Genomic DNA, 12,713 nt, shown 5'->3' on the forward strand with positions numbered 1-12,713 from the left:
TTGATTTGGTGGCTGTTGACATTTGAATATCTTTTCGTTTTTCTGTTTAGGTACTTATTCATCCCTCTCAATTTGTTCTGGAAAAATTTATCACATTACCAGTGAACTCCATTTGCAAAAGTAGTCCAAGCATCTTCAGCCTTGACTACTAACAATATTGCATTTCCAATTCTTGACCATAGCATTCTATGTTGTAGTCTTGGCTTGGATGCAATGCATCTGTAGCCTCCGTCTCTGTTGAATAAATAACACTGTTGAGCTTTGAAGCATATCATTGCCGTGTCTCAACACATATGCCTACTCCTTACTGTAGTTATGCTTACTACTTGACAGGTTTTATAGCGGGGAGTCTTGCTTTATTCATAGTGGCATTGAGTGGTCTGGTCAAGAAGAAAAGGTAGCTAGTGGTCAAAAGGTACGAGACAATTGTCATTATACTCATTTATCCACATCTTGTTTCACCCGATGCCGCCATACCTCGACATATGAGTGCCCCAACATGTGTGAAATCGAGATGTGAGCAAAATTCTGGGCAAGTTTCTGTCTTGAGATACGAGTTGGTTCTCGATGGGCACGAAATGGCTCAGTATGCGAGAGGTTTCGAGAACAGCTTTGTTCTGTCTTTTTTGTCGAATTAGTTTACAAAAGTTTTAAAAAGGCCGGCGAAAGCAAGGCAGTAAGCGCTAAACCGAAAAAGAGATAATAAAAATGATGAAGGGAAAATTTAAGTTAAAGAATAGAGAAAGTATGATATTATTATGCTTTATTATTTATCTTGATGTGTTGACTGATGTTCTAAAAGAGGAATCAAGGAGATTGACCAACCAGAAGCTGAGATATAGGCAGCCAAACACAGGTTTACCAAAAAGACTTAAGTGTTTTGGTAATCCTCATATTAGCATCAATATATGACGTATGAAATCGACTTGTGTGCCATTGGTCAATTAAGCCAACTAATGCGCTCTCCTATAACAATCACGACGTTTTAATTGGTTTAATTCCTGGAAGTATAGAACGATCAAACTGGGCCTAACAATCATTGCTCTGAAAATTCCGAACCAGTCCCTCTGACGTGTAGATTAGTTTTAGCATGAAATAATTACACACATCTATTATTTCGCAACATTTCGCTATCTTGCTAGGTCAGTTCAATTTTGTTGTTCTCCCACTTAGCTTCTCTATTCAGACTCATCTTTAGGGCTGTTCAGATTTTTTTTATTTATAGCTAATAAATGGAATCAATTAAATCAATCATCAATCTCGGCAATCATTTGGAATTTTCTACAAATTATATTAATTACATAATTTATTCTATACAGTTATATTATTATTTTGTATAATATGCATTATGATTATTATATTAATCATAAAAAATAATTTTTTAAATTAATCATAAAAAATAATCACAGATAAGATAATAGATAAGTAGAAGAATCAAATCAAAAGTTATCGATTTTCTTTTCTTACAGCAAGAGCAGCACGTTCAAGTTATTCTTTTTAAAATTATGGCTGTAGTGAACTTACAGTCTGTTAATAGTGACGATAATCATGAAAATCAACTGAATGCTGCAGTAGGTACACAGTAGAAAGATGGTGAATGAACAAAAATTCACATTCCCATTTCTTATTGTAAACAAACTGCAAATCACGGATATCGTATAATATAGACTATACACGCGCCGTTCGCTGAACAGAGGATCTTCGGAGCAGATCCGTGGAGATCGAGTTAAAATTTGAGGCACAGTAGTCAAAATCTGCTTTTCTGTTTTGAAAAATCATGGCAAGGAGTTGTGGGCAACTGCCTTTACCACACAATGTTTGCCTGGTTTTCCTGAGAAACCAGAGCTAGTCTGCAAATTATTTACTATCGCGAGAAACGTTTCACATCTCGTAGCCTAAAACAATCAGTATACGTAACGGCGGTCAGGGTGCACAACTCCGGCACATGTCCAATAAGTTGATTTCATACGTCTCAATTCTCGGGATTTTCGAAGGGTTTTTCCTCTGATTCGTTATTAGGTAGACCTGTGTTTGGCTGGCTATATCTCAGCTTCTGGTGGGTCAATCTCCTTGATTCTTTTTTTAGAACATCAGCCAACATCTCAAGATACATAATAAAGCATCATAATATAATACTTTCTCTATTCTTTAAGTTTAATAAAGATTAAATTTAGCTTTAAGTGTGTTTTTGGTAAGCTAAATTGATTTCAATTAAATTCCGAGTTTGTTGCATAGCCTCACTAAAGTCTGATGTACCGAATGCATTGCTGTCAAGTCTTTCTCGCAACGCTGGTAGCCACAACGTCTGTCTCGAAAGTTAGAACTCCATACAGTACTGTACATAACAGACAGAATGTTAGAACTCCATACAGTACTGTATATAACAGACAGAAAGTTAGAACTCCATACAGTACTGTATATAACAGACAGAAAGTTAGAACTCCATACAGTACTGTACATAACAGACAGAAAGTTAGAACTCCATACAGTACTGTACATGACAGACAGAAAGTTAGAACTCCATACAGTACTGTACATAACAGACAGAGAGTTAGAACTCCATACAGTACTGTACATAACAGACAGAAAGTTAGAACTCTATACAGTACTGTACATGACAGACAGAAAGTTAGAACTCCATACAGTACTGTACATAACAGACAGAGAGTTAGAACTCCATACAGTACTGTACATGACAGACAGAAAGTTAGAACTCCATACAGTACTGTACATAACAGACAGAGAGTTAGAACTCCATACAGTACTGTACATGACAGACAGAAAGTTAGAACTCCATACAGTACTGTACATAACAGACAGAGAGTTAGAACTCCATACAGTACTGTACATAACAGACAGAAAGTTAGAACTCTATACAGTACTGTACATGACAGACAGAAAGTTAGAACTCCATACAGTACTGTACATAACAGACAGAGAGTTAGAACTCCATACAGTACTGTACATAACAGACAGAAAGCTAGAACTCCATACAGTACTGTACATATAGTGTACATAACGCCATTAAATTTCATTGCCGATCATAACTACTAAGTAGGCATTTGTTGCTTGGTGAGAGTCGATACTAAATCAGACCAATTAAAGATGTGATTGCGTCAAATTTTAGTTAATTTTAACAGAAAGTTGATTTTTGTTTATCAGTTGACATGTTGTTTTAGGCGATCTCATTGTCAAGGTATTTGAAGACTAAAATCGACACAAATTGATTGCGGTAAAAACGCTCAGGCCCAAAAAACATGCCCAGACTTGCCCAAAATGATGTATATTATACTGAAACAACATGCCTCTATCTCTCGTATTCACATCGGCTCTTGCGATGAAAGTCTAGCCCTATGCGGCTTTATTGGCATATATTTTATTTTGTATTTGCTCATGATCGTTAGGATAAGATTTTAAATCTAGCTACAGATGCATTATCATGTCTCAAACACCTCAAATAAAGGAAATTACAAATTTGTCATATTAGTTTCTTCTAAATGCTGTGTAAACATTTGAGTACCGACTACGATTCTACCAGTGTATGGTAGTTAGGGGGTCGAGTTAACTTATTTCATCACGACCTTTGTATCAGCTAAGTTCTCAGTTGCTACCCACACTGGAAACTTGCTACTAAATAAAATAAGCGCGCCACCATCTTTGAAAAGAATATGTTCGATTATATGGCAAAATCAACTGCATCCCAAAAAATCATGTATAGTCAACGTTATCTAGTCATTGTTAGCACCAATTTGTAGAAAAATATTTTCTGCTCACATTCGATTAGTTGATTCAAGTACAAAACAAATGGTTTTATGAGTTAACTGAAATAGTGAATGCAAAACAAAGTCGATTTCGTTGAAATCAATTACCACACCGATTCTGGCTAAGGGTTAATAAAGCCATTGTTGCAACTGGTTGGCGGTTTGTAGACTCACCTGTTTTCACTTAGTATCGTGCAGCATAAACTCTTGAGCTTTTATCATTTAATCCGTTATAATTGAGTCGAGCTATGCAAAAGTTCCTGTCAATACAGCTCCGATTACACTTCATAAATTCATCTATTAAACAAGATTTCAGCATAATTGGCAATGCGGCTATGATGTATTTGATATGTTCTGCAAATCATGTTTTGCATTGTCTTCAACAATAATACTTATACAATTTTTACAAGCCAACAAATTTTCATCGCAGCATAAAGTTTTTATCAAAAACATCCATCCAAGTTGTTGCCACTCACATAGTTTCAGCTCATATAGTAGGACAAATTAATCTACTGCAGTAAACTCAAACAAAACGTCATGATTTGTGCAGCACACATTCGTGTCTGTCTTTCCGATTTATGGCAGTTTCCATACCAAAAAAACTGCTCTGCTAGTGAACCACATAAACATCCTGTAATAATAAAACAGATGTAATAAATGTCATTTATATATATGTCGTTCTAACGCGTATCTACTGAAAGCTTTCAATTTGAGTGTTAGATAGATAGCGCGTAATTTTTAATGAATGGATGTTTAACAAAACCATAACTACGCCAAGCCAACAATTCGAAGCTTCGTTTCTAAGAGTTGAAGATGAGCATTGATCAATCGATTTTTCGCACATTCTACAAGTGAAAATTGAACATAAATTCTAATCATAAATCTAATTTACTAGCTAAAACTGCCAAAGAAAATGTTAAGCAAGTATTATAGCTAGGTGAAAGGATAAAAAGTTGTGAAACGATTAAAAATTTATGAAACCATGATTTGTAACAGCAAAAGGTTATAATTTTACTTATTAGTAAATGTATTCATGAGTTCTAAAATTATTACCGTTAGTTTAGAATATATGTCTAGGATACTCAAAATTAAAGATAAATTTACCTCCATTCTCTTATATTCCTCTGCAGCATAACGCTGTTGACGCCTGTCAGCTTTAATCATAACCTGTCTGCCCCAATCTTTAATCACATGACAGTCAGAAAACTTTGAGTCACCTTTGATGAACAGAGCATTGTTACAATTTTGTTGTTCGTCAATAAATTGTGTCAGTGCAGTAAATCAGTAAATTAAATGTCGATGCACATAGCTACTAGACTCTACTACTAGTCGATGCGCGTAACTAACGTAATAGAGTAAAATCCCTAACAACGAGAATCTTCGAAATCACAGACAACCTGTTTTACGAGCGATAACATTTAGTATGACCTATATAAAAAAATTGTGCTGATGATTAGCTAATGAAGAGGTCTTATATTTATCGCTCATGGACTCTTTTCACATGTATCACTTGTTACGTCATGAATTAATGAATTTAAAAGATGCCCTTATTCAAACATTTATATCTCTGAACAGGGTTAGTCTACAAAGACAAAAATGACATCAAATTGTAGCTGATGGTTTACCCTTTTGTTAGCCTTAACTTCATTTGATCGGCTTTTTTGACGCAACCACATCTTTGAAAACACGGTTTTCCTTCGTAATATCTTGTTTTTGGGTGGTTTTTCATAGTATGGGAACTACTATGTACTAGATGAATGCCCCGGTAATAAAAGTCGGACAGAATGTTAACTTTTATTTAAAATTTAGAGAGCACCTTCAAGATACAACTACCCTGATCCGATATACAATTTTTTCACCTTACGATGTGGAACATGATGATTTTTTTACATCACATTACAAATTTTATTTCACCATACGAGTTCATCGAAATTTTTGTCTTAGTTCAAATTTGTCAGACAGTGTGCTTATTACGCGTTGCACAGAGCTGTGTGCTTATTACGCGCTGCGCCATGCAGAGCGGTATGTCCATATGAGCATATTTCCACCTACATAGCAACATATACCGCCTCAGAATCCAATGCATCTTGCGTAGCTAAATTGGTAAGATAGTTGAAATGAATGTGAAACAATGAAACGGATGATTAATTCCTAAATTTTAATAGCTATAGCTCGACAAACCGAAACACACACACACGCATACACACACGCAAACGCACGCATAGACACACGCAAACGCACGCATACACACACGCAAACGCACACATACATACACATACACACATATACACACACACATACATACACACACACATACACACACATACACACACAAACTTGGAGATTTATATATTTAACCTAGCTGTACTACCCGGCATTGCTCAGGAAATAAAAAAGTTTTTAAACAGAAAATTGATTTGTATTTAACATACATATATAACGACATTTGCCATTCTAAATTTCAAACTACATATGAGAAAAGTGTTTTGTGTTGTTGAAATAAATTAAGAGAGAATAAAAACAACTGTTAAGGTTTTCAAACTTTGTCAAACAACTGCAATTTTCAAACTTCATATCATGAGGAAAAGGTTTTGTGAAGGTCAAATAAATTCAAAAAAATAAAACTATAAAATGGTTTAACTGTAAATGTGAAATAATTAGCAAGTGATATCTAAATTAAATCTGTTTTGCTACGATTGCAATCAGAGGCAATTCGGTAATGATACAATTAATACGAAACCAAAATAAAAATCCTGAATATGTTGACTTAATAATAACACTTCTTGCATAGAAGCGTGTGTGTATAAAAAAGGTTACTGTTCCACCAGAAGCTATTCATCAAAACTTGGAATACGGCGATACTAGTACCTTTCGACAATGGTAAAAATGAGATATTTTACCGTCATTGTCTGGCCAAATGGTGAGAGAATGTAGAGGCCCTTCCTACTCGAGATAATACAATTGTCCGCGTGAAAAATATTGACATTCTCCGTGATTTAGCAGTTGAACCTTTTGAAAAGCCGGAAATAGAAGTTCACAAAAACACATAAAAGCTTCGTGTTTCATCGAGGTAATTGAATTCATAGTTAAAAATAATATGTCATTTAGTGTATGCATACGCTATACGGTAGCCTATGTGATGTCTTTTATAAATATGCCTTGCATAGCTCAGTGGTAAAGCTTGTGATTAAAAAACTTTGAGACACAATCTTCATGGGTTCAAATTTATCAGAACACGGAATTTTGATTCCATAATTCTAATAGCTATAGCTGGACATACTGAAGGATAGATGTCAGAAAACAGACGACAAAACTTTGAGAAATATGTATTTAGATTAAATTAATGTGCTGTATTGTCTGTTGACCACAAGTAAAATATGTATATGCTCTGCACTTTTGTAACATAGGTTTAAATGTTAGCGCTGAACCTGCAGTGACAAACTATCATAGAAAACCAAATAGTTTCAACTAGTGTTTACACAATTTCTTAACTCAAGTGCAAAAAATTGGCTACATAATAATAGTACTTAAGAATGAGCTTATGGATTGCCTGGTGTCACTAGAGTAATAATACTGCGTCTTATGGATTGCCTGGTGTCACTAGAGTGATAATACTGCGTCTTATGGATTGCCTGGTGTCACTAGAGTGATAATACTGCGTCTTATGGATTGCCTGGTGTCACTAGAGTGATAATACTGCGTCTTATGGATTGCCTGGTGTCACTACAGTGATAATACTGCGTCTTATGGATTGCCTGGTGTCACTAGAGTGATAATACTGCATCTTATGGATTGCCTGGTGTCACTAGAGTGATGCTACTGCATCTTATGGATTGCCTGGTGTCACTAGAGTGATAATACTGCGTCTTATGGATTGCCTGGTGTCACTAGAGTGATAATACTGCGTCTTATGGATTGCCTGGTGTCACTAGAGTGATAATACTGTGTCTTATGGATTGCCTGGTGTCACTAGAGTGATAATACTGCGTCTTATGGATTGCTTGGTGTCACTAGAGTGATAATACTGCGTCTTATGGATTGCCTGGTGTCACTAGAGTGATAATACTGCGTCTTATGGATTGCCTGGTGTCACTAGAGTGATAATACTGTGTCTTATGGATTGCCTGGTGTCACTAGAGTGATGCTATTGCATCTTATGGATTGCCTGATGTCACTAGAGTGATGCTACTGCATCTTATGGATTGCCGGTGTCACTAGAGTGATGATACTGCGTCTTATGGATTGCCTGGTGTCACTACAGTGATAATACTGTGTCTTATGGATTGCCTGGTGTCACTAGAGTGATAATACTGTGTCTTATGGATTGCCTGGTGTCACTAGAGTGATGCTATTGCATCTTATGGATTGCCTGGTGTCACTAGAGTGATGCTATTGCATCTTCTGGATTGCCTGGTGTCACTAGAGTGATGCTACTGCATCTTATGGATTGCCTGGTGTCACTAGAGTGATGCTACTGCATCTTATGGATTGCCTGGTGTCACTAGAGTGATGATACTGCGTCTTATGGATTGCCTGGTGTCACTAGAGTGATGCTACTGCATCTTATGGATTGTCTGGTGTCACTAGAGTGATAATACTGCATCTTATGGATTGCCTAGTGTCACTAGAGTGATGATACTTCATCTTTTGGATTGCCTGGTGTCACTAGAGTGATGCATCTTCCAGGAAATTCACAAGCGGATTCAGGAGTTGAACTTTAAAGATTGTCACACCAAGATTCGACAGGTGGACAGCCAGGCGACAATTAGCAATGGAGTTGTTGTTCAAGTGACTGGGGAACTGTCCAATCAGGGAGGTCCAATGCGCAGGTTCATGCAAACGTTTGTACTGGCTCTCAAGACTCCAAAGCAGTACTACGTGAGCAATGACATATTTAGGTATCAGGACGAGATCTTTCACGATTATGACGATGAAGTTGAACCTCAAAACTCGATCGAGGCTGGTAAATCTTAGATAAGCTTATTTTCTTTATTTAAGCTATGGAGGAAGTACCTGTTGCTTAAGAAGTGTTAATGTTGGAATGGAATCAGCCCCTGTATTTGCTATTACAAGTTGTCACTGGTTCAACTGCCTAGATCTACAAAAAAATCAAAGAAATGTGTACATGTATTGAATAAGTATGTGATCTTCCTTTGGCTATTCTAATTAAGTTTCTGGTTAGTTCTGTCTATTTTCTGCCTGCAGTTAAATATATTCCCAATATATTTAAGCAAATTATATATATTCGAAATAGTCAGCAAAATATTGAGTAGTCAGCAAATCTACTTTCTGTGCTCGAGTAGGATAATCTGCTTTAAAAAACATTTTCTAGCGCCGATAAATGCCACTTCCTATTCTACATATGTGAATCTTGTTGCAAAATTTTACATGAAAGGGAAGTCATTTTATGAACGGAGAAACCCAAGATTTTACATTAACAAGAAATTTTGTGAAACCTGAAGTTTTTTGTTGTTTGTTGTTATTGTCTCCTCGGATGGAATAACTTCATTTCAGCTCAAGAGAATGGTCCAACATCAGATATTGTGAAGAACGATGAGGAGAATTCTGACTATGGCTCTCCTGTAGATCATCAGAGTTTTTCGGTTGCTCCTGTCACAAGTGAAATGCCGGAGGCTTCTCATGAAGAACCGATTCTTTCGTCTCCCACTGAACTGCAGAAAGTTCTACCAGAGCAGTATCAGCATGACCAGTCTGTCAAGGTCAGTTGCAGTGTTTGACAAGAAATGCCACACCCAAGTTGGTAGTTTTTGTTAATGGAAAGTAATGCTACTGATCTCAGCCTGTTGTTTTTATAATTAGTAACTAGGTCCTTGTAGAACGCGGGACACTGTCTACCAGCTCTACACTCTCACTCCACACTCTTTGTCAACTCATACGGATTATTTGACAAGTGTTTATGTTTGAGACCATCTGTACCATGGCCATCTGTGTCAGTTGGCTATAATAGACATTAATTTAACCTAAATCTAGATACATTTATTCTTCATTTCTCAAAGTATGTATTTCTCAAAGTATGTCTGTCATTCCGGCTATAGCTATTAATAGCGCATGCTGATTATTTTACCGATGCGGCCACGCATTACGATGCCCCGATTGAGAAATCTTTTTCATAAGGCTCAATTACTATATCTGGGATCAAGGCCAATTCTTCTCACGCGGACAATTATATTGAAATAGTTAGTGAGCCAAAATATATTAAACACGATGCTTCTTGGTCTTGTTTTCGGCAAATTTGTTCCGCCCACGAAATCAACAATGATTTATCTCGAACTTGAAATTTGGCGATTAGTGTACTGATTATATACGTTATTAAAAGATACACGTCACTGAACTTGTCATGCCGAGTTATCCGTTATCCGGCATAAACACGATTCGATAACGTAAATGATAAAATTTCTGTTAAAAATTTGAAGTTTACTAAAATACATACTAAAACTTCCTTCAAGCATGTGTTTAGTAAATTAAATTCATGCAAGTTGAATTTAGCGTTTAGGTTGCACATCTGTCTCGAAGGTAAGAACTCTCCACGTAGTACCTTGTAATATTGTATCTTGCAGATCATAACCACAAAATACACTAAAGTCATTGTAGGTCCCTGTTATATTGCTCAAGGGAGCAATTTGCCACTCAAAGTGAACACAAGATCACGAGAGACCGTCAGCTTTGTCTCCAGTCACTACATATCAAAGGGGGTCACGTGTCTCTCAGTTGTCTATGCCGTATCCATTAGTTTCGGTAACCATGACCTCTAGTAGTCTATTTAGCCTGCGGTTCTCTATTCCTAAACATGTTACTTTTGGAGTATATAACATGCCTTTTTTCAAGACCATAACGCTTAATCCAAATACAAATTCTAATTTCGATACACTCAAGGTTCACCCAAGCGCAACAACTATTAGCAGAACAAATGATCTCTTAGTTAGCAATGTTAAATCCAATCAAGCAGGGTTATCAAGTCAAGCAGGTTAGATAATCACAAGAGCGTTAAGTCATAGTTACCAAGTTTCCAAGATCAGATATATATATATAATTTTCTACTCACCCATTATTCTGTTTACTTGTGCGTCTTTATTCAATCATTTAACAACTCATCTTCCTCCACACTAACACTCTCCATGTACCAATCGGTCTTTCTAGGCTCCGACATCCATTGCCACCGGGTTACCTGCAACTTCTGGCTCAGAACCAGCAAGCTGATCGTCATTGCCACTTCTATCTGCTATCTCTTGCTCTACACTCTCAACGGAGCTTTTAGGTTGGACCTCCTCTTTAAGTTCCTCAACATTACTCTCCACATTACTAGCATCTCTGCTAGGAACTACTATCAATGGAGGTTTCAGGTTGGATCTCCTTTTTGGGTTCCTCAACCTTACTCTTCTTTCTAGTATCTCTACTAGGAGTAGCAATAACGAATTCATTTATAATACTCCATATCATATGTCAGAGGTGGTTTACTAACTCGATCTGAGCTATTCACAGCAGGTTCTCTACCAACAGACACAAATCCACTTTTAGAGTTCCTTCTAGGCAAATCTTTACTGGCACTTTTCTATCCTCAACAACAGGAGTTTCCTCCTCGTGTTCACTGACACCAGGAGTTTCTTCCACATGCTCAGCAACACCAGGTGTTTTTTCTCCCTGTTCATAGATCTCTAAGTCGGAATCATAGGCTCCTTACTTTCAGATGAACCATTAGCATTATTTACTATCTCAGAGTTGCTTTCTTTTGAGGAGTAACTATACAAGAGAAGACAATTATCGTCAGAACCCTCAGACAATGTATTATCGTCATCCGAATTCAACAAAAACAATTGTTTTCTATTTCTACGTATTTCGCTCATGCCTACATTAACCCAGTAACTTTAGGAGATTTATCTGTTCTCAAAACTATACCTTTTGAACCTAAATCAGCAGGGGCTTTTACATAACCATTTGACCAGGTTTCAACTCGTCTAACTTTGAAACTACTTTCTATTCCAACCATAGACCTATTAACTACAGTAATACTTCAACTTACGAGTGCTCCAACTTGAGATACTTGAGATTACGAGAAACTTGAGATACGAGCCAGCTTTCAAGCAAGTTTTAGCACTAACATACGAGCCATGTTTGAGATACGAGCACTTGAGTCAGTTGCCAAGTATGCCGGAGGTGTTTTATGAGAACAGCATCACTCTGTATTTTTCAACTGCTCAGGTTATACTGTTGTACCGTGTTTTTTTGTGCACGATTTTCTGCGCAGAATTATGTGAATTAAACATACTGTGCGTAGATCGAAAGTTTGCCAGTAAAATGAAAGATAATACAAAGAAAAAGCAAATGATAACAATTGATATTAAACGGAAAAAATATTGAAAAATATGCGAAATGTGTATGCGTGATTGAGCTAGCTGGGCAATATGACAGAAATACATTCATAATTATCAAACAGAAGGATTATATTCAGGGCATTTTGTTCGCAAAAGGACTAACCATAGTTTTAAAACGGTGCAGCGATCTTCACGACTGCTGATGGCATTGGACAAAAAATTGGCCGGTGACAGCGTAACTGAAACGATGCTATGTGAAAAGGCCGGCGCTATCTATCCAAACTGTTTAATAGACATTCGGACAAGCTGGCTAGTGGCCGTGCATTAACCATTTGTGACGACACCTGTGTTCGTCCTAATCGCAACATGTTGCAAGGGCGACAAAGGCAAACGTTTCTACATAGGTTTATCTTAAAACGGCCGGCTAGTCGTGAAAACGAATAAAAAGGAAAAATTTTTCGCTAACCAGCGAGAAACTTCAAACTATGAACGCCGAAAAAATTTTAATTATGTTTAGTTGAAAATGAAAGTTTGCTTTTAGATTTGCTTCTAAGTTTGTCTTTTAACACTTTGATAAAATCCAAATTTATCAAAGTCAAATGTTGTTACGAAGGATAGCTTA

General features: G+C 36.7%; 1 protein-coding gene across 4 annotated transcripts in view; it reads left to right on the forward strand.

Moving 5' to 3' along the window:
- Positions 1-12,713, forward strand: part of LOC137392676 (ras GTPase-activating protein-binding protein 2-like) — a 54,375-nt gene that overhangs the window by 8,295 nt on the left and 33,367 nt on the right. For all 4 annotated transcript variants that reach the window (XM_068079027.1, XM_068079028.1, XM_068079026.1 and 1 more), the window contains exons 3-5: positions 334-415; positions 8,448-8,724; positions 9,276-9,481. In XM_068079027.1, the coding sequence (XP_067935128.1) occupies positions 334-415; positions 8,448-8,724; positions 9,276-9,481 (565 nt within the window). The remainder of the gene's footprint in view (positions 1-333; positions 416-8,447; positions 8,725-9,275; positions 9,482-12,713) is intronic.

This window comes from Watersipora subatra, chromosome 1 (genome assembly GCF_963576615.1).
Source record: "Watersipora subatra chromosome 1, tzWatSuba1.1, whole genome shotgun sequence".
Taxonomy (NCBI): domain Eukaryota; kingdom Metazoa; phylum Bryozoa; class Gymnolaemata; order Cheilostomatida; family Watersiporidae; genus Watersipora; species Watersipora subatra.